Consider the following 21,059-nt stretch of genomic DNA (forward strand, 5'->3'; position numbering starts at 1 on the left):
AATGCGTTCTAGGAAGTGTATTGTGAGCATGATATCCAAGGCGCGGAGGCCGTTTGAACTTTGACACACCCTCAGTATTCAATTGCTTCGGCGGGTTCTTTCGTATGTGGATTGGTTAAATACCGTTACATGTTGACGTCAGGAAGTGGATTCGTGGGCTAGCAACGAGTCAAAGAACCATCCTGTGATCATTGCAGTTTGAGGCCAGTTCATAGCGGCCCATCGGAAAACGGCGGGCTTCAGGACCTCATCGTCAAATCAAGGATAATCGCCGTTCGTCCAGGTTGCTGCGGAGGTGTATCAAGGGAAGTCGCGCTCTCCTTGATGCCCAGAGTAAAACTGTGGGCGTATTCCTGGTCACCAGCGTCACGAACCAGCGGGCGTGGTTCCATTCTAAAGAGAAAGAATTGAAAGAAGCACCGTGTTCTCAAGATCGCGGAGAGAGAAGGGGGCGCAGTCCCCGACTTTGGATGGTGTGTCAACTCGCGTGGTCCGGTAACTGTCAATTACAGACCGCCGAAGCGTCGGGGTGCCAATGGGGATGCGGTCGCACGTGGACGACGCTGGGAATACTCACGAGCTTGATGAAGCCAGGGTCGCGCTGGACTCTCAGGAAACCAAAACGCCAGCGTTTTGAATGGAGTGCTTGATTGTCCTTCAAGCATCTGTGTGACATTCATTGATGGTCGTGGATACACCGTAATACAATATTCAAGCTGTCTCCAAAATTCTCAGACTCGCAGCCGCGCACAATCCGCGGACGACGTACCTTACAACCTACTTTGCGTCATCTTGCTTTCTACTTCTCGCACCCCTCTTTCGGCGCCCAAGTAAGATTGAGTCGTAAGTACGACTTCGTCCAGCCACTCTTGGACGACCCCTGCCTCGTACACGTTTTCGTCATAGAACACGAAGAGCTCTATCCGCTCGTGACGCATCACCGAGCCGATATAGAGTTCGACGGGACGAGCGTGCAGGTGGGTGCGCCAATAGTCAACAATCAGGCTCGGCTCGGTGTCGTTATGTTCGTTGGATGGCGGTGAAGGTGATGTCGAGTATCCAGCGCGCACCGGGTGTGATATACGAGAACGGGGTGATAGCGGATGGGTAGAAGGAAGAGGGTACGCGCGGGGAATCTGGAGGTCCATCTGCACTCGTGAGCATGATCTCGGGGCCGCATGCCGATGTCACTCACATCGCCCAGACTAGAGCCTGCAATCGAAAGCACGACTTGTCCTTGTGGGACGTCGTCAGGCCTTACCGTTCTAGGCCTCTCATCGTCATTCCTGATCTGCCGCTCGTTACGTATCCACTGTTCTGCCTGCATCCTCGATACATCTGCTGGCTCTTTGTGACCTGCACAGACGATATCTACAAACCTATGATGTCCGAACAACTTCTCCACTTGCTGTCCCAGCAGCGTAGAGCGGTGAAAGAACCGTTCCTTGCTCAATAGCGCGACTGGTGGCGGCGCGCCCCTGAACAGCGGACCACTGTATTGGCTGGGTGTCTCCACGCCCGCGAGCACCCCGAGCGGCATGTGCGGCATGACATGGCTGTACCAGCTGATGTTGAAGCCGACGTCACCCGCGCCCCCGCCCTCGTACCCAGCCCCGCCGAACTCGAGATATGGACGCAGGTTGAGCGGGCCGAAGATGAACATGGGTTCCTTTGCTCTCCACGCCCATTCTTCAGGCGACATTGCACCAGACAAGAAACGGCGAGCCAAGACGCGGGCGAGTGCGACTTGCTCGAGTACAAAACATGCCGAGTTAAACGTCGTGCCCGCTCGTCGGCAGCTCGCTAAGAAGCGAGATGACTCGGTTCGCGTGAAGGTGTGGACCAACAGGCGGGAACGAGCTGGCGTTGAGATTGAGTGTGTGGTCAGGTTCCGGGGCAGAGTGTGACCTCCCTGAGTCAGGCCGGCATCAGATATGCTCTGAGACTGCTGTAATGAAACTCCTAGACACGCACCGTCCACCCTCTCCTCCTCACAGAATGCAGCGCCCATCCTATCGCCCTTCTCCACCTGCGTCCCGCCTGACTCAGTCCCGCTGGATATCTCAGCGTCTGCTCCAGCGGACGATACATCTCGAGCCTCTCCTCGATTGGCGCGTGCAGGAAGTCTTCCTTCGACGCAAGGGTATCAAAGAACACTCGCAGCACGGTGCTCGTGGAGGCACTATCGGTGATACAGTGCGCAATCACAAAGATGACATGCGCCTCCGCGCCCGCGGGTCGGTCCTGCCGCCAAAGGACATGCATACGCGTAATCATATGCGGGGAAAGATGTGCAGACCCGTCGGCGATTGCTTGAACAAAACGTTCAGCATCAGAGAAAGATGCGACAGTTCCGAGTGAAAGCGTGTTCTCTGCCTGCTCCTGGATGTCAGCCTCGCGGATCACGAAGTGGGGCCGGGGCTCGCGTGCGTCCAGGGTCGACGTCGAGGACGAGTGGGGAGGGAGTTGTTCCTCGATGCGTGCACAGATGAGTGGAAAGCGTCTTCGAACAGATGACCATGCTCGGAGGACGTTGTCGGGCGAGAAGAGGCCTGCACTTGGGTCGATGGTTCGGAGATGAACGTGCATGACGGTGTCTGCAGTACTGTTGAAGAGCAAGTCATGGTAGAATCCTACCTCAGTCAGCCCGAGGAGACGCGTCCAAACACGCCTGTCAGGATGAGAGCCCGTTGTTGCCCAGCCTTTCGGTGCATTCATTGGCGATGGCGATAGCTGCTTTCGCGAGGAGAAATGGTGATGACAACGGCAGAGGAGGATTTATAAAGGCATATGAAATGGCGGTCCTTATGTACCCCAGCATTTCAGGACACAAAATAAAGTTGACAGTGCGCTGACATCCCATCATTGGTATCTGTCAGAATATAACTGCGTCTGGAAGGCCTTTCTGAAGACGACGTATGTTTGTAAATGGGATATTGGGCCCTTGGGGAGGTTTAGCGGCTTTGGGACCCTACTTTCCTTCGTAAGGTTAGGTACCCCGATGAGGTGCAAAGACGCACTGACGATTGATGCATGTATGAAAGTCCAAGACCTGTGCAATGGATACGATGGGTATACAAGTTCGACATCAACAAGTCGTTGTAGGATGCGGACGCGGTCCAGAGCGGATAGACATAACTCCGGATTGTGGTAACCACCCAAGCTTTTCAGAATGTCAAGGACACGTACTTGTTAGGTCCAGCGCCGGTGATTGCCAGAGTGTGGAGACCACATGCTGACAATAAGCAGCCCCGGTGAAACGTTCAGGCAACTCACCGCCTGGTGGCTGAGCTGATAGTCCATGTTCTGATCAGAACATCACCAGACGGTAATCCAACCAAGTGGCGTTGCAGTGACTGCACAAATCCGGAATGACGACGCGACACTAGGGTGGACTGAGGATGTCGTCAAGACTTCGAGGCTTTAGTCTCTCCTATGACGAAGGGCCATACTAGTTCAGAGCCCAGCTGCTTCATGTGGAGACAAGGGGCATTTGGCAGTTAGAGGGAGTAAGAAGTGTAATCACGAGTTTTGGTGTGCATATAGGAACATGCAAACTTTTGCAGTCGTAGCTAGTCGTAGCGTCGGTCAGCATCGGCGATGGCTTACGGTCCGTGAGTTGGCCACGGCCCGGTGTTGGATTGCTGCTGATCATGCGCGTGGACGATGTTGAAGAGTTGTTGAAGTCGACCAACAAGAGGAGGAAGATTTGAGTTATGGACGAGGAGGCGCGTCATGTAGCCGAGCCAATGACAGGACGAGGATTGCCATGGCGAAGACGATGACATGACGAAAGGCACAATCAATACGCCCCGGAACTCGGCTTGCTTCCGAGCAATTCCTGGCCTCCTCCTCCTGCTACACCGACTACAGCCTTCAACGTTCAACTGCTGTAGCTTGTACTCATTGCCGACGCCTGGGGCCATTACAGCTAGTCGCAGTATCCGCAACGTTCTGCACTTCATCCTGTATCGGTAGAAGCCGATATAACTTGCATCAAAACACGTCTCGTGTTTCCGCCGCACCTGCAGCCCCCCCTACCACGGCAAACCTCTCTGCAATAACCCGTCCTAGCGTGTCTAATTCCAAGCAATTAGTCGTCAAAGCGTTTTATCTGTCTTGAACAATGGAAGCAGCACCCGATGCAATTCCCTGGACGCCAGATGACCACCCCGGCTCCTCCAATGCCATGCGTGCAGTCAAGGACATTACTTTTGGCAGCGTACGTCCGAGCTTTCACTCTAACTCTGAATTGCCAACATAAGTAACCAGATCGCAGGAATGGTCTCAAAAGTGTTTGAGCATCCCTTTGACCTGACCAAGGTTCGCCTGCAATCACAAGTTCTCGACACATCAGCACGCTTCAACGGACCAGTTGACTGTCTTGTCAAGACGTGGAAGAATGAAGGTATCAGAGGGTTGTATAGGGTACGTCCATGTTGTCGCACCTTCCTGAAAGCGTGGTCAGGGTCACATATCCGCGTGCACAGGGCTTGCCCGCACCCGTAGTGGGAGCTATGGCGGAGAACGCCTCGCTGTTCTTGGTGTATAGCGAACTGCAAAACCTCATACGCTGGGTTACTGCACGTCCAATGTCGCAGGACCCGACTCTCGCACAACTCTCTCTGGCTGGAGCTGGCGCCGGTGCCTTCACCTCCTTCGTCCTGTGCGTTCAATGTTGACAACAGCAATGTGTTTCATGACTCACTGTTCCCGCGTGCAGCACCCCTATAGAACTCATCAAATGCAAGATGCAAGTCCAGATGCTAGCACCCTCCACCTCTCCTGCCGGACCCGGCAGCGCTGCAGCCACGGCTACCCTCGGTGTCCCCACCCGGCGCGTCCTCCCGGGCCCAATATCCGTCTTCATGTCGGTTCTCCGTCAAGAAGGCCTTCGGGGCCTCTGGCTCGGGCAGACCGGCACGCTCATCCGCGAGACGGGCGGCTGTGCAAGTTGGTTCGCGTGCAAAGAGTACGTAGGCCTCAAGCTCATCCAGCGGCGCGCCCGCAAGTCGTCTTCCCCCGTCGAGCTCGGCCGGAAAGACATCTTGCCCTGGGAGTCGGCCGTCAGCGGCGCGTGTGCGGGCGCAGTGTTCAACCTGTCGCTCTTCCCCGCGGATTCGGTGAAGAGCGCGATGCAGACGGAAGAGGAGCTGCGGCCCCGCGCCCCTGGCGTGCCACGGCCGACGTTCTTGGGCACGGCGAAGGATATGTGGCGCGCGCAGGGCATCCGTGGGCTGTATGCGGGCTGTGGGATCACTGTTGCGCGGTCCATTCCAAGCAGCGCAGTCATCTTCCTCATTTACGATGGGCTGAACAGACAATTCCCGTAAATGACAGAGATCAGCTTGCTCACATAGAATGATTGTAGACCGCCATCACGTCTACTATAGATTACAGTTAACTTTACCCACATAATATGGAACACAAGGTAGTACTTGCATGGTGCAGCAGGTTGCTTTCAGGGGCTATTGTGCCGCCTAAGGAAGACCGCCTTCTACATTAGGCAATCAGCTGACCGTGTCGTTGAGGGCGCGTTTTTCTCTCACACCGCCGCATCCATGCTCGGGGCCGTCAGGCTGTCCTTTTTTACCTCATGGTTTCTTTATACCAGCGTCAAATCTGTTTTTCCAGTAGAAAACGGCTCTGACACTCTTGGGTCTCGGCGAAAAACTTGGCTAGTCAGCTGTCCTTCTCCGTCTCCGTCAGCAGCTCTTGCGCTCGACTTAGCGCGCCCAAATGCTATGAATAGCCCTTCCGCCGCTACAGGCCCTGCCCTGCGTCTCATGACCCCCTTGACGTACATCTTATCCGGAGAAATGTGGTCTATATGTCTTGCGTGATAATTCTAGACCCCGTATAAGCCCCACCGCGAACTGAGAGTTGGATAGGTCCCCACGAGCTCGACTCCGCCATGGCTGCCGATGAACGCAAGAAAAGGAGAGAGACGTCGATGTCAGATGTCAAGGAGGCTGTAGAGAACATCGAAGAGATCGGGCGCGGCACATCCTCACCTGCCGTTCCTGCGCTTGGAGCGCTGGCGAAGGCAGCGGCAACAGACCGTGCGCTCTCGCCGCTGCAGGCCATCCGGCTGTATTGGCGGGCCTTCTTCTGGTGTCTGTTCATGTGCATCGGTGCTCTTCTTGCAGGGTACGACGTTCAGGTGCGTGTGTCTTCAAGTTCCCTGTGTATTGGATCTATGTATTCGAGGCAGCAACTGAAGGCCGCGACGCGCAGATTACGGGAGGATTGCTGAGTGTGCCTTCGTTCCGCCGTGACTTTGGGTTCGAGTCGGGCGGGCAGTACATTCTTGCTGCATCCTGGCAGAGTGCGTTCAACAGTGCAAGCTCGGTCGGGTGCATGCTTGGTGGTCTGTCCGTCGGTATCATATCCGACAAACTCGGGTGAGCTCATGGCTGTCGTGTTTATGATGATGAACGCTTTCGAGCTCATGGTCTCGGTGCGCCTGTAACTAGACGTCGCGGGACCGTGGGGATCTGTGGCATCATCTCTCTCGTCGGCATCTTCATCCAGTTCTTCACCCCGGCGCATAACAATGGGATGCTCGTGGCGGGCAAATTCATCAACGGCATATCGTTGGGTAAGTACATGTAAGCCAGGGCTGCTTGTATTGAAGTTGACGGAATCGACACGTGCTATAGGGATCTACGTCGCAACGTCTAGCTCGTACTGCGTCGAGCTCTCCCCGACTGCACTGCGCGGGATCACGACGGCAGCCGTCAACCTCTGGGTCGCATGTAAGTAGTCCATCCCCGATCATGCATCTGGGAGCACCGATTCTGATCGAAACATGTGAAGTTGGTCAGCTGTAAGTGAACTCCCACTTGCAACGCTCCGCACACTAGACGTTACTCCAAGACTCTCGAACGCGGCCATTCGAGGCGCAGGCGCTCGCACGGATGCGTATGCCTACCGCATACCGTTGTAAGTTTCATCTCGTTGAACATCTCCGTCGCCGAGCGCTCCGCATACTCATTACCGCAGCGCCACCCAATTCATCTTCCCCGTCATCCTCCTGCTTGGCCTCCCCTTCGCACCCGAGTCGCCGTGGTGGCTCGTGCGCAAGCACCGGATGGAGGACGCACACAGGGTCATTGCGTGGGTCGGAGGCGCGAACGCGCAGGCAGTCGCGGATACCGATACGGACGTCGACCTGCAGCTGAGGCAGATCCGGGAGACGATCGAGCTGGAGGATTATTACGCCCGGACATCGCGGTTGTGGGACCTGTTTCGCGGTGAGCATTCTTTCGCGCTGCGCTTCACAATATCTCCTCTTATGACTATTACTGTTACGAATGATGGCAACAGGTGCTAACCGCAGACGGACTGCGATCTCGTGCATGGTGTTTGTCGTGCAGCAGTCGTCCGGAGTGACGTTCGTCATCGGATTCAGCTCGTACTTTTTCGAGCTCGCGGGATTCTCCGATAACGCCTCGTTTGATCTTGGTCTCGTTGTCACCGCTGTCGGCGTAAGCGTCTTGCTTTGGCATAGCGCAGAGAATGTGATAAACTTCACCATGCGTTTTTGACACAGGTGGCAGGCAACCTGCTCGTGCTGTATACGCTAAATCGGTTCGGCCGTCGCACGATATGGAACGCAAGCCTGTACGGATGCGCATTTGTGAACCTCCTGATCGGCTTCTTGTCAATACGCACCACAGAGGGAACGAGGCTTGGTGTCGTTGCGTTTGTCAGCCCGATCCCTCCGCGTGTTGCGTCTTGCACACGAGCACATGTTGACATGGTTTGTTGCAGGTCATCATCTACCTGTTTATTTACCAGGCCGGGCTGTACGTGTATCACAGGCCATCGTCATGACATGCTCCTGATGAAGACTTGACGGCAGGGGACCCCTCGGATACACCATATACGCTGAGGTCCCGTCTTCCAAACTGCGATCGAAGGCAGTCGGCATGGGTATCCTGACAAACCAGTGCTGTACCATGATTGTAAACATCGTTGTGCCGTATCTGTGAGCGCCTTTCCCTGATATCACCAGCAACAAGGACACTGACATGGGGCACTCTTATCAGCGTGAATCCTGACGAAGCAAACCTGAACGGATACGTCGGGTTCATTTTTGGAGGCTTTGCTGTTCTCGGAAGCATATGGTCCTGGTTTTACATCCCAGAGACTAAGGATCGTACGATCGATGAGTGAGTAGTCATTGGCGTTCACGTTTCTGCGTGTGCTAACCTTGGGTGTACCTAAGACTTGATGTAATGTTCGAGGAAAGAGTGCCAGCGAGAAAATTTGCTTCTTATACGTTTAAGAAAGCTGATTTATGAGTGTCAATTACGCTATTCAACTAGCAATAACGGCGACCAAAAAAGAGGTCTATTAGACTGTCTTGCAGAGTCACAAACAATGAGGATGCGGAAATGAAGCTTTGAAACTTGAAGAGCGAACGTAGTTGACCGGTCGACCGTAAGCAAGTGTCACTTCTCGGGAGATTCCGGTTCGGTGATCCCAACGAAGTTCATAATCCTGCGCGACATGGCTTCAACTTTGCTATACCAGTACTCATGTCTCCGAACTCATGGCACTACTAGTCCGCATTCACATATCCTCTCTGTTTCATCTTGATCGTTCCAGATTCAGAGTCCCGGATACTTGATGCTCAGCTTAGTGATAGGCCTCAGAGATGGCAGCTTCGTAGAAGGGACTCAAAGAGTGATGTGCATGTATCCCCTCAAATAGCTTACGCCTTGCATGGACGATCCTTTGAGCTCTGTGACATGGGTGGATGCCCCTCTGGCCTACGAGTTGATGTTCTCACTGCGCTGTGAAGGGGTTTCAACCCGGACGGACGCATCACTTGGCGGCCTCTACCCCGGCCAGCCTCCATCGCCATTCGCATGTCGTCTTTGCTTTCACCACATCCTCTCTACTACATAATATGTTCTCCGACGCCGCTTTGGACATCCTCCTGTCCGTCTTTGCCTTCACGCTCTTTTGGGCCATGCCCGCTTCCGCTCTAGCTCTCCTCCTGCTCCTCAGTCTGCGTACTCGCCCCTCTTCGGCAGTCCGACGTATACATTCTGATTCAGACTCCATTGGAGACCGCCTTCAAGTCAAGCTCCGCCTCGCTGAAACCAAGGAACGTCTTCTTGCCGTCGAACTTGGAGGTACCAAAGCACACCGAGACGTACTCCAGACAGAAAACGCCGCGCTGAAAAAAGGCTTCGAAGCATACAGGCAGGTCACAAGAACTCGCATGCAGAAGATCGACACGGACAACGAGGTTCTTCGAGAAGAAGCGTACGAGGCGAAGACGAAGCTCCGGACCAGCGAGCGGACCGCTGCTCAGGCCAGCAAGGAACTCGACCTGTCTTTATCGGCGCAGGCGCAGGCTGAGCGACAGGCGGATGCGAATCTTGTTCGGGCCGAAAGGGCTGAACAAGAGAACGCAATCCTAAAGCTCGCCCTCCCCTTCGCCGAGGACCGTTGCGGTGCAGTCTCCAAATCCTCTGACCCGGCAACCCCGGCCGTGGACGCGGTCGACGCTCTCAAGAAAGACCTCGAGCGGGAACGGGAGCGTGTGGCCACTGCCCTTCGGCGTGCGGAGCATAACGCCCACCTCGCAGACTCCAATGCCCGACTCGCAGTGCAGAACGGGGAGAACTCTGCCAAGGCCGAGCGCGCTCTCCGGTCGATGCATGCGCTGGTCGAGATGGCAAGTGAGCGCGAGGAGAAGATTGCGCGCGAGTTGTCCTCGGTCGAGTTCGCGCTTGCGTGCGAGCGGGACGAACGGCGGACGGTGGATGCGGAGGTGCGTCGCCTGCAAGGCGTGCTCCGGAGGTGCATGTGTGGATGCCGACGGGGGCCACCGCGTCCGCAGGTGGACACGGCTGTGCGGCTGCGCGAGTTGGTCAGGCTGAAAGAGGCTAAGCAAGTTTTGGATGAGGAGAACATGAGGCTGGTTACTCTGAATCGGGGGCTGGAGACGGAGCTCACATCACGCGTTGGTCAGAACAAGTCCCTGATATGCGCAGCCTATGACCACAAGACGGAGGCAGAGATGTATCAGGCCAGGGTGGAGATCCTGGAAGGGATCATACACAGGCATGCAGGTGCAAAACAGGAGCTCGCGGATCTCGATGCCTCCAGTGAGTTTTTTCGTCCTTCTCAGGCTTTGGGCAACCAACTCACAATCACTGTCCAGTAAAACACGACCGCTCAACCCATGTGGATGTAGTCCTGACCACACCCGATCATTTGGACATCTCCGGACACGATGCCGTCTCTGGAATTGGGGTGACGAAGCTTTCCGAGGAAGGTCTGTTTTTATCCGCTAAAATAACTACGAGTAAAGTTGGCTGACTTCTGCCCAGCTGTCCCTGTGCCTGTCTTCGCTAACCTTGCGCACCCCGAGAGTATCCACCTGCCAGTTAGTCAACTTCCTATGCCATCTTCCCCTGTACGAGTGGATCGGCGCTCCGGACTGGGCTTGAGCCCCGTACATGATTCGGAGGAGAGTTCTATTATTGAAGACGAGGAATCCGGCGATGAGGATCCTATTGAAAGATTGACTTCGCCGTCGCTCTCTCTCTTGGCTGGCGACGAAGGAACAGACTCCTCTTCGAGCTGCTCTTCACCTCCCAGCACGGAAGCAAGCAGCGTCGCTAGCAACTGTAGTTCACCAACCTCCTTGGCCGAGGACGATCTTTGCGAGCTGGATACAAGCCCGTGTCCTTCTGCGGAAGGCCCAGGAAACGTTTCAGAGCCGAAGGAAGACATTTAGCCATTCTTGGGTTCTCAACGTGCTCCCATTAATTATTATACATGCCCCGCCACCTCCGCCACCCTTTCCACCAGCACGAACACCGATACCATGTTCTAGATATGTTGCATCCTGTAGCACGCCTGTCCCGCACTTTTACCGCAGGTTCTCAGTATTATATGCTATACCATGCTTGCATTATGTATACCTCAAGGTCAACCCGATTAACGCTAGCAGTGGATTATAATCCCTGTGCACGGCAAGGCGTCGCTTTAAATGGTTTACTCGAAGTAAGCGCTCTGAGCCATCCGGCAGAGCAGATGAATCATGCACGTTCCGAGGGAGGATCCCAGATCTGTGCCGATATAGAGGTTATAATTTAGATGTGGCACCGAGACTGGCTTCTCAGGGCTTCTCCCGTGCAGCCAGATCTGACGAGATTGCCTCGATCCCGAGGGTGACAACCATCCAGCCACTAGTACTAGCACGGCAGCTGTCAGGAACTGGGGAAACGCCGGGCGAGTTCAAATGAACTGTTTATTCGATCGTCTGCTGTATCTGAGGATCAAATCTGCGTTTGCGTTTGACGTTTGGAGTGGATCGTAGAGAACAGTATGATTCGCGAGGCACTTGCAAGTTATCCTTCATATACGCGATCCTGAAGGCCGACGGCGTAAAGGTAGTCACTAAAGGTGGAGTTTTACTTTGGACTCGTTGACTCTCCTTTTTTGCTGAAGTACTGGTGGTTCGCCGGGAAATTTTTCGGGCAAGTAACAACTAGAGCAATGAAATTCAACTCGATCTCGATCTCGATAACTTCGGCGCTCGTAATGCGCAACGGGGCACAATTAAAGAAGCTTGATTCTGGGGCCGAGCTGGGGCTCGTAGGACTCGTCCGACTCACCCGATGAGCGCGATGGAATCGTGAGAAAAACAATGATAGACGAGCGCCATCCCGAATCGTCTGAGGGCGATACATACGTTCATGACGTTATTCGACGACTTCGCGGAATCAGGTTCGACCGCTTCCAGCTGCTTCTGTGCCTCTTTGGGCTGACCGACTACCCCGAACGGAAGCGCGCGGAATGAAAGGCCTCGGGCAGTCGGCGTCGGAGGCGGTGATTGCGTCCATTGCGTCCGTGTGCTCCCCCGCCGCCTGTTCTCCCGTCTTCCACCGTTTGTCCGACTTTGGGCTCCTTGAGCCTCCGACGCTGAGCCAGGCAGGTCTATTGCCTGAAGCGATTGAATTTTACACTTTTGGTAGTGGCCAGATCCGACACTGATCTCGGGGCATGCACTCGGAGCTCGCAATCATGGAATTCGATCGAGACGGCGATCCTTTGCCTAGCCGCCGTGTGGCTTCGTCTGCTCCGACTCGGAGTGGGCACTGTATTCTTCGATTCTTCGAATTCTCCTACCTCGCTCGTGGACTTTTCACTCAAATACTGGGGTGGCCAAACTCTCGGGCCTTGCTCCCTGGTTTTCACCTAGCTCCCAACTCTCGTCTGCCACCAGCCTCCCCTTGCATTTGCAGTCGCTTATTTGTTTCTATCGACACTATATTGACATCCTTGATCGCTTTCATAAATGCCTCCCCTCGGAAGATTTCCTTCGGGTTACAGTCAGTCATCCGACGGCAGTACCTTTGGCCCACAGGGCAACTCACACTCGCACATCGATTTCGCTACCGGCTCCTCGCCTCCATCGAGCAGCGGCGACATAGACCAAAGAATCTTGCCAAACGGGACAAACACATTCCCGACGTCACCCTACTATTGGTCTGAATCAGGTGGCAGCCCGTCCAGCAGCGGCACACTCTCAAGCGACGAGTCAAAGCTGCCGCTCCCATTTCGCAGCCCTGCCGCACCCGTCGGCTCGACCCGCGCCGATCGACTCAGCTTTGCACACCCGTATGCTCGGTTAGATGCTAGAAAGGACAGATCTGAGAGACACCGCAAGATCTGGAACCACGTTCATGAGAAGCGTATTTTCAGTCCGGAGGATATGTATGCGTTTTCCCTATTTTCCTATGACATCTCCTCGCATGTATGCTCATGTTCTCGCCTTGAATACAGCTTGTCAATAAGCACCCCCGATCGGCGCGTTATTTACTTCGCCAGCCTTGAGGCACACGTCGACCGTGTCCATAATCGGATGCTCGAACTCGGTTATTTTCCTGTACTGCCCAAGCGTTTGGAGCCATATAGCGGTATCAACGACAAAATAGTAAAGGTGACCTTGCTCTCTTCTTGTCATTTATATGCCGCTGAAGGACGACTCGTAGGGCATGGTGGCTGGTCTGCAATACGAAGCCTATCAGATGAGTCTTAAGATCCGAGAACTAGACAGATCCGTGAGTTCTACTCTGCCGGCTCTTGTTTTACCGTGCTGATCGTCTTAACAGATGGATCAATTGGACCAGATATTGGAGGGCGATGTCGATTCAACGACGGCCAGGAAGGCATATCTTTGAAAGGAGGGCGCATCTGGAGCCGATTTATTGATGCAATATTGGCGGGCGTCCGTGATTCGAATTGTTGTATTTACTTGTATTCTATGCTGCTATCCCCAAGTCATCCCCACCGGATAACCATAATAGTTGCGAGCTACGCTGTAATTTTCAAACATGTGTTTATCTTTGGCTCAATACGTATAATCCCAGTATATTATAATGACCGTGTTTCATTTCAGTGTGCTCCTTGCAATTGCATAAATAGAATCCTGACTGTGCCTGATACAATGATTTTGTCAGATACCTACAGGTGACTAGACTACTTTTTTTCTTTCTGATGCATGCCAGTCTGTCGGGTATAACACGTTTGACTAAGGTTGTATCATCGGTGTCGTAGCGATACATGGCGTAGACGAGTCAGCGACCACCTTTCTGGCCGTCCAAGCCTAAAACGTTAACGATCATCGAAGATAGGATTAATGAGAGTCGGCAACTCTCCAGACCAGTCTCTCGCCACTGACTTCTTTCCTTCTCATCATGTCCAAAGCCTTCTGTGCTCTTTCCAACAGAGTCTTGCCTTCAACAAGCTTGAGCTTCGTAGGCCGAATTGCTCCCTCTTGCAGCAGAGTCGGCATGATCTCCGGTTGCAGCTTCTCAGCGTGCAGCGCATTCTAATACAAATGTCAGTAACTCCGAGTCTCATTGAACCAACAAAAGCATTCACGTCGAGATAATGGTGCGTCCGTACACCCCTCACAGCGACCCCGTCCTCCCACTGCGCAGCCTGCTGCACATCCATCGCATACTCAGGCGCCTCCGTCTCCGACGCGTCCCTGACCACAACAGGCAGAAGAATCGCAACAACCGCGCCCCGCTTCGCGATCCTCGAGATCGGTGCGATGCTCCCCCGCGCGCTGCCGATGCAGTCCACGACGTGCGAGACGCCGCCGGCAGCTCGAACGCGCTCGACAACGTCCGGCGCGCGGTAGTCGAACACCTCGCGCGCGCCCGCGTCTCGGAGCGCGGCGTGGTGTGCGGGCGAGGCTGTCGCCAGCACGCGCGTGTACCCCGCCCACTTGAGGAGCTGCACGACGAACTGCCCCGCGGAGGAGCTCGCGCCCCAGACGAGGATGCATGTGTCGTCCGCATTGGGCGGGACGTAGCCTGGCTGGGGCTTGGGCCACGGGAGGGGAAGCCCGAGGTCGGTGACAATGGTGTGCCACGCGGTAACAAACGGGTCCGGGACGGTCGCTAGGCGCTGCAGGCCCTCGTCGCCCGCGAACTCGGACGTAGAGGGGACGCGTGCGAGGAGGTAAGTCGGGAGGACGGCGTACAGCTGGTACGCTTTTTCTTCTTTGGTGCGCCATGCAAAGCCAAAGACGCGGTCCCCTACGCTGAGGGATGGTGAAGATGTGCCGTCTGACGGGCCGACCTCGACAACAGTGCCCGCGACGGTGTCGCCGAGGATCTGCGGAGGCGTGACAAGCAGGTGGCCGTCGTTCTGGTGCAGGTCTAGGGGCGTCGAGGCGGTCCATTCGACGCGCACGCGGACTTCACCAGCTTTCGGAGAGAGCGTCGGGACCTCGAGGACCTCGAGCTTGCCTCGGGGCGTAACAGTGACGACTGCTGGGTGGGTGGCCATAGCGATGCTAGTGCGAAAGAGACGGACGAGTTCGAGTGCTGGTCGTCCATACGGATGAGTTCCTAGGTTAAGTACTCCTCTGATGCACTGGCGGTGGCATTGCAACCCTGATTACGCTTACCAACACACTTTGCACTGAGTTCCTTACCAAGCAAATCAGAGTGCTTATTAATACCGACGTCGTCCCCGAAACGGTGGGTGGGTCGAACATGGCAGACGAAGGGAGAACAACGGGGCAATTTGAATCCCAGCGAATGAAGAAAAGAACCGACACGTTCGAAGGCAGAACCTGTGTTATAAGCATACGCCCATTAAGACAGTAGCAAGATAGCAGATAGATACGATATACTAAGTGGCGGTGGAACATCATACAAGAGATGCGGTCAGGCGCTTCCGCAGGGCACTACGCCTTCTCTTCGTAGATCGTGTATGACTCAAACGCCCGTGCCGGAAGCCGCTTCTCAAACATCACGTCCAGCCTGCATACCCGCGTTAGACAAAGGTGCGCAGAAAAGGAATGGTATGACGACGCACTCGTCCACGGTCCGGTTCTTGGTCTCAGGGATGTAAAACCAGACCCAGATGGAGCCGAACACAGATAGACCACCAAAGATAAAGCCGACGTAACCGCCCAGGTTGGCTTCGTCGGGATTGACGCTGAAAGATAAGCGCTCAGTGAGGGCGCAGGGGCTTTGGGTGGTGCTAGGATCGTTACGTACAGGTACGACATGACGATGTTGGCGACCAACGCGCAGAGTGAATTGACGCAGATGCTCAGGCCGACTGTTTTGGAGCGAAGCTTGGCGGATGAGACTTCGGCGAAAATGACGTATCCAAGAGGGCCACTGAGAAGTTGATGAGAACAAATCAGATCGTGCTGCAGATGGTACAATCAGGATGAAGCGCTTACATGCTAGTCTGGTAGATGAAGTTGTAGATCAAGGTCTTAAGAAGTACAGTCAGTGCGTCAGCAGTGACACGCGTATACGCATGTAATTTTAGCGTACGAAAGCTGCAGTGGCCCACTTGGCCGCTTGTGAAGACGAGATGGTGAGGAAGCCAATCAGGAGAAGCACTGTTGTGCACGCAATCATGCCCCACTTGAAGATAAACCGCCGTCCGAAGCGGTTCACGGTGTAGAATGTGATCGAGTTGCCGACAATCTAAAACGATGCATAAGGCCCCCATCAGTCGACCGACGCACATAGCTCAGAGAAGACACTCACGCCAATGGCTGTCACGCCAACACCGAGGTCAAACGCGTTGCTGTCGTCGAACCCAGCAAGCTCAAAGAAGTACGTGCTGTATCCCAAAACGAACGTCACACCTGACCCGAATACAATCCAATATGAGCGTCTACTTTCCAGGTACGCGCCTATATGCACATGCACGCATCCACTCACCAGCCATCTGCTGCAGAACAAACACGCTAACTGCGATAAGCGTCCTGCGCCCGTCCGAGCCACGGAACATGTCGCCATACGTCGACGTCGCTGCGAAATGGTCCTCTAGCGCTATGGTCTCCTCAATCTGCTGCAGCTGGAGCTGGGCGTCTGCATCTGACCCGGAGGAGAGACGCTCGATGACCTTGAGCGCGTCTGCGTTGCGGTTCCTGCGCACGAGAAACCAGGGTGATTCCGGGGCGAAGGAGAGACCGAGGAGCAGGATGACGGGGAAGATCCATTGCAGGGCGCTGCGGGCGAGCACTTAGAGAAGTATGGAATTCTTGATAGAGAAGATGGACGTACAAGGGAATTCGATAAGCATATGCGTCAGTCCGTTCGCCGACGCCGCGGATGATGCCATTTGACATGCTAAAGATAGGTCGCCTGGATTAGGGGCTGGAATACGACTACAAAGTTCAACAACACTCACAGTTGTCCCACTGGGTGATCGGATCAACGTCAGCCATGAGGAACAAGTAACATGTGGTTGAGCAAGATTGGACGCACAATCGATCCAGAGATTCACAGAGGCTGTGGTGATACCACGAAGGGCGAGGGGCGAGACTTCTGCGCAGTAAGATCCGGCGACGGAGACAAACATTCCTGCGAGGCTTGATTAGTGCGAATGTGAAATTACACAACTTGCAGGCTTACCTAGGGAGTAGCCGTTGATCAGCTTTCCTGCCAGGAGCATCCCGTTGTTGTGCGCAGGCGCGAAGAACTGGATGAGGACCGCCCCGAGCGAGATGACAGAGGCCAACGCGACAGCGCCGCGACGACTAACGCACTCATGTCAGCGCATACATGCACACATGCGCTAAGCACCGACGTACCCTAGCCTGTCCGATACAGCACCCAGACTCAGCCCACCAAAGATACCACCCACAGAGCTGACGCTGTTGAACGCGCTCTGCCAGCGTGCAGCGAGGACAGGCTGACCTTCGTATATACTACCAAAGTCGCGCCGGAAACTAGGCACACTGAGGAGACCACCTCCGACCTGGGCGTCGTAGCCCCAGAGGAGCGCGCCCATGCAGATGAAGATGCACCACATGAACGCGCTGAAGTGCGTGCGGATGGCGTCCGAAGCGCTAGCGGCGTGCTCGTTCGACGCGGCAGCCGCGAGGGCGCGGTGGTCGAGGTCGATGGCGCCCAGGTCCGCGTCGACTTTGGACCCGGGCGCGTTTTCTTGCTTGGTTATTTGGATTTCATCCTTTGCTGGCAGAGGACTCGGCGAGGACTTCTCGAGCTTCTCAGTGGACATGACCAGGTGGTGGGTGCCCTCAGACGGAGGACGAGGGATATCCTGGGATTTAATATGGGCCCAAACTGACGCTGAACAGAGAAGGTTTTGGCCGTCTCGGGAAGGATGGACAGGTGACACAAGGGCGAGAACAGGGTATCATATTTAAGTGGCAAAATACGGTTTGGTGCGAATGATGGTGCAATCCTCTGTGCAACCACTGACCGGCGATAGTAGGAGATGCGGAAGTATCCGTTATCCAGTTCTCTTGTGTGTTGGCCGTAATGAATGCATGAGTAGGCTCTAGCAAGGCAAGGTATGTTCAATGATATCTATCATGAAAGACCGGGAAGAAGAAGAGTACGATCCCGAAGTAGTTTGGACGGAGCGGAGAAGAGCAACCGTGTGGGGACGGGGAATCGGAAGATGCCGCCGGGACGGAGGCTTTATATATCTTCCCACGTTATATTACTCTCAGACAAACAAGAGCATCCCGATGCGCCCGCTTTAGATCTCCGTTCCTTAAACCATAGTACTTGCTGTCAAAGATTTCCTCTGATGTTTTCCAATGACCATCTCCTGGTGTTACACTAGCAATTTTGTCTCTCACCATTCGCTTCGACCTCTGATCACTCAGATATTCAGCACTCAGTCCTCGACTCGACGTCTTGGCATAGCAATAGCAGAATGCAATAGCGGCCCACGGCAACCCAAATGTTCTGCCAGGAATCTGCATATACCAGAGTCGCAGATGACGTTCTCCACGTCAGCATAGCGATGATCAGCACCATAAGTCCAGCTTGATATTGAGCGCGGCTGCTAACCTTTACTCACGGATTCGTCAAGTATTATCAAGCAAGGTACCAGTACTGAGTAAGCGCGAAGCAGGCGCCCCACGTCCTACATAGGCATCGCGTTTGAGCACGTTATATCTTGCTCAGGTGCCCTGAACGTTAGCCCAACCTCCAAACGCGTCCCTCAATATCTTCATTCCTTCATCCCCTCTACACTACACCATGCCCACCCATCCAGCTGTCGTCACCGTCACGCCCCGCGGCAAGCTCGAGATCCTCGAAGTTCCGACACTCACTCCCAAGGAGAACCAGGTCAAGATCCGCGTCGACTGGATCGCGTCCACGCCCCTGAACCTGCACCAGGCCGACGGCCACCTCCTCGTCACGCCGCCCCAGATCCTCGGCGGCGGCCTCGCAGGCACCGTGCTATCGCTCGGCCCCGACGTGAAACGCCTGCGCGTCGGCGACCGCGTCTTCGGGTTTGCGTGGCGCAGCAACGAGGAGAAGCCGCACCAGGTCTACGTCGTCGTGCCGGAGAACCTGCTCGCGCGCGTCCCTGAGACGGAGGAGTACGCGGGGGAACAGGGGATGCGCAGGGCGGCTACGGTCAGCGACTCGTTCGTGACGGCGTGGCATTCGCTCGTGACGTATCTTGGGCTGGAGCTGCCGTGGCCGAAGAGGGAGGGGTACGAGCCGCCGAAGAGGGACGAGAGGGTGCTGGTGTGGGGCGCGAGCTCATCGAGCGGGTCGTACACTGTGCAAGTGCTCAAGTGGGCGGGCTACAAGAACATTCTGGCGACGGCGTCTCCGAAGCACCACGCTGCGCTCAAGGAGATGGGAGCAGCGGAGGTGTACGACTACAGGGACCCGGCCGTTGTGGAGAACATACTAAAGGGCGGGGAGGTCCGATACGTCCTCGACAGCATAGGCAGTGTCGATGGCAGCGTGACGCCGATATCAAAGATTGTCAGGAGGGGAGCGATCGTTGCAGTGCTGCTGCCAGTGATCATCAAGGACGCGTCGGAAGAAGAAGCCCCTATCTACACTTTCGATGTTACTGGTTCAGTCAATTGGGAGGAGGGCGTCACTGCACTGGGCGTTCGGACGCACAGCTACCTCGATGTAAGTTGCCGTTATTATCGGACGCCTAACACACGTTGACGGTGAACAGAATGAACTCCATGCCGAAAAGCTTCAACCAGAGATTATGCCCACATTACTCCAGGAGGGTGCGATTCGACCCACCAATCAGAAGATCATTGAGGGGAACACGTTGCTGGAGCGGGCTCAGAACGCACTGGATACGCTAAGGAGAAAAGAGGTCAGCGGTGAGCGACTTGTGTGGAGGATTGCCGAGGCGCAATGATGTAGTGAGTCAGATGGCTGTTCCTTGTTACCTTCTGTACGTCGTAGCTGGGCCTTTCTATCATGTGAGACTTTGGAACACTCAGGTAATGGCTATTGTCCGTAAAGCTTATTTCACCTTTGCTTCTGTCTGGTAGGCAGCACCAATGTCTGCTGGTATATATGAGCTCAAGGTCACTCCCATCAGTCTGGTTGACATTGGTGTCTCATGCACATGTATCAGTGAGTACAAGGCAGCCGCGCTCCGCTGCGGCACTTAGGGCGCTCGTCCCACCATTTTGCTCAGTGAGGATCGCAATTGCATTGTACTGGAAAGGAAAACCCGAACACGAGTGGACCCACTGCCTGTCAATGTCTGCCGTGCAATCTAGAGCCCTACATCGTATATACAAATACCGAGCACTAACGTCAAAACGAGAGATATACCACAGCCACAAAGCCAAACATGTACAATGCCAAGCCGGGCATAATTTTGAATACTGTAGTTTTTCGACCTTAGGTTCGCGGTAGCGTGGGAAGTCGGAGCTTTAACGCGCCTTCCATAACCGTCTGTCCCCCCCTATAGGTTCGGGGGGTCAAACCGAGGGTGGACAGCTAGTTCGTGCCTGTTTGTGCTCATACTTCAGCTTCAGACATTGGGACGGGGTCCTCGACACTAGCTAAGACAATAATATTATCTCTGAGGACTTATGGGATACTCGACATCAGCATTAATCTCGGCGGCGGCCCAACACCTATCCACAAAGGCCAATGGACTCATGGCCCCTCCAGAACTCCGCATACTTGCTTACTGAGACTGCCCATTATCAATGTCAATCCAGCTGTCGATATTCATCTCGCGGGTGACATGATCAAGTGCGTGTATACATCATCCTGACTATGTTAGTCTCTCCTCTCTCCCACTTAGGTTTAGGCCTGTACCTGTGAGTTCTGCACTCGACATAAGAGTTTGGCCTTGAGGTTGGCATGTCCCTGTTGTTGTCACTAGTATCTCACTCCACATATCTGCATTGTATTTTTTGAAAATCACCTGCCGCAAAGTGTCCGAGTCTTACAGAAGATAATGTGGTTGCTTAGAAGATTTTCGAGTTTTAGCATTTTTGGTTTTATTGGCAAATTTTAAGGGGATTTTTCAACATTTTACAGTGTGTCCCCCCATCTAAGTTCGAAGGCCTGACTTTGGGGGGACTGTCCACCCCCGTAAGTTCGGTTCGTGAGGGGGGGTGGACAGGGGACCGAACCTAAGGTCGAAAAAGTACAGTATACGAGTAACTAGTGAGTCATGCACTGTCAGCAATAATTTCCGAATGCATGCGAAGTCACAATCCTGATTGACCCATACATGTTCTGGCATAGAAATATACTATTAGGGAG

The 21,059-nt window shown here is 54.5% G+C and overlaps 8 protein-coding genes across 8 annotated transcripts; 5 read left to right on the top strand and 3 right to left on the bottom strand.

The window, feature by feature from the left end:
• Positions 1-453: 453 nt before the first annotated feature.
• On the bottom strand, positions 454-2,491 carry CONPUDRAFT_168169 (uncharacterized protein). Its single transcript, XM_007774407.1, has 4 exons — positions 1,975-2,491; positions 1,196-1,912; positions 770-1,148; positions 454-716 (listed from the first exon to the last, which is right to left on the bottom strand). The coding sequence occupies exons 1-3, from the start codon at positions 2,275-2,277 to the stop codon at positions 771-773; spliced, it is 1,398 nt and encodes a 465-aa protein (XP_007772597.1). The 5' UTR covers positions 2,278-2,491; the 3' UTR covers positions 454-716; position 770.
• A 1,361-nt stretch (positions 2,492-3,852) lies between these two features.
• Positions 3,853-5,410, top strand: CONPUDRAFT_109686 (mitochondrial carrier). Its single transcript, XM_007774408.1, has 4 exons — positions 3,853-4,222; positions 4,273-4,428; positions 4,491-4,666; positions 4,724-5,410. Exons 1-4 carry the CDS (start codon positions 4,127-4,129, stop codon positions 5,331-5,333), a joined length of 1,038 nt encoding a protein of 345 aa, XP_007772598.1. The 5' UTR covers positions 3,853-4,126; the 3' UTR covers positions 5,334-5,410.
• Positions 5,411-5,573: 163 nt separating this feature from the next.
• CONPUDRAFT_129391 (general substrate transporter) lies at positions 5,574-8,309 on the top strand (the record flags this gene model as incomplete). The annotated part of the gene is made up of 13 exons (XM_007774409.1): positions 5,574-6,163; positions 6,238-6,404; positions 6,477-6,601; positions 6,663-6,758; positions 6,820-6,829; positions 6,880-6,945; positions 7,006-7,256; positions 7,330-7,490; positions 7,556-7,711; positions 7,777-7,811; positions 7,868-7,993; positions 8,055-8,177; positions 8,234-8,309. Exons 1-13 carry the CDS (start codon positions 5,915-5,917, stop codon positions 8,307-8,309), a joined length of 1,641 nt encoding a protein of 546 aa, XP_007772599.1. The 5' UTR covers positions 5,574-5,914.
• A 611-nt stretch (positions 8,310-8,920) lies between these two features.
• CONPUDRAFT_157440 (uncharacterized protein) lies at positions 8,921-10,765 on the top strand (the record flags this gene model as incomplete). The annotated part of the gene is made up of 3 exons (XM_007774410.1): positions 8,921-10,130; positions 10,187-10,300; positions 10,356-10,765. 3 exons carry the CDS (start codon positions 8,921-8,923, stop codon positions 10,763-10,765), a joined length of 1,734 nt encoding a protein of 577 aa, XP_007772600.1.
• Positions 10,766-12,331: 1,566 nt separating this feature from the next.
• On the top strand, positions 12,332-13,136 carry CONPUDRAFT_62316 (uncharacterized protein; the record flags this gene model as incomplete). Its single annotated transcript, XM_007774173.1, has 3 exons — positions 12,332-12,750; positions 12,820-12,976; positions 13,029-13,136. 3 exons carry the CDS (start codon positions 12,332-12,334, stop codon positions 13,134-13,136), a joined length of 684 nt encoding a protein of 227 aa, XP_007772363.1.
• A 536-nt stretch (positions 13,137-13,672) lies between these two features.
• On the bottom strand, positions 13,673-14,838 carry CONPUDRAFT_62358 (NAD(P)-binding protein; the record flags this gene model as incomplete). The annotated part of the gene is made up of 2 exons (XM_007774178.1): positions 13,673-13,849; positions 13,921-14,838. The coding sequence occupies 2 exons, from the start codon at positions 14,836-14,838 to the stop codon at positions 13,673-13,675; spliced, it is 1,095 nt and encodes a 364-aa protein (XP_007772368.1).
• Positions 14,839-15,131: 293 nt separating this feature from the next.
• Positions 15,132-17,639, bottom strand: CONPUDRAFT_84367 (maltose permease). The gene is made up of 12 exons (XM_007774411.1): positions 17,117-17,639; positions 16,938-17,062; positions 16,791-16,886; positions 16,714-16,723; positions 16,587-16,652; positions 16,242-16,531; positions 16,065-16,165; positions 15,846-16,001; positions 15,749-15,783; positions 15,558-15,683; positions 15,373-15,495; positions 15,132-15,317 (listed from the first exon to the last, which is right to left on the bottom strand). The coding sequence occupies exons 1-12, from the start codon at positions 17,545-17,547 to the stop codon at positions 15,242-15,244; spliced, it is 1,635 nt and encodes a 544-aa protein (XP_007772601.1). The 5' UTR covers positions 17,548-17,639; the 3' UTR covers positions 15,132-15,241.
• Positions 17,640-18,392: 753 nt separating this feature from the next.
• CONPUDRAFT_109699 (GroES-like protein) lies at positions 18,393-19,765 on the top strand. The gene is made up of 2 exons (XM_007774412.1): positions 18,393-19,442; positions 19,492-19,765. Exons 1-2 carry the CDS (start codon positions 18,543-18,545, stop codon positions 19,684-19,686), a joined length of 1,095 nt encoding a protein of 364 aa, XP_007772602.1. The 5' UTR covers positions 18,393-18,542; the 3' UTR covers positions 19,687-19,765.
• The last annotated feature ends 1,294 nt before the right edge of the window (positions 19,766-21,059 follow it).

This window comes from Coniophora puteana, assembly GCF_000271625.1.
Source record: "Coniophora puteana RWD-64-598 SS2 unplaced genomic scaffold CONPUscaffold_12, whole genome shotgun sequence".
In the NCBI taxonomy this organism is placed as follows: domain Eukaryota; kingdom Fungi; phylum Basidiomycota; class Agaricomycetes; order Boletales; family Coniophoraceae; genus Coniophora; species Coniophora puteana.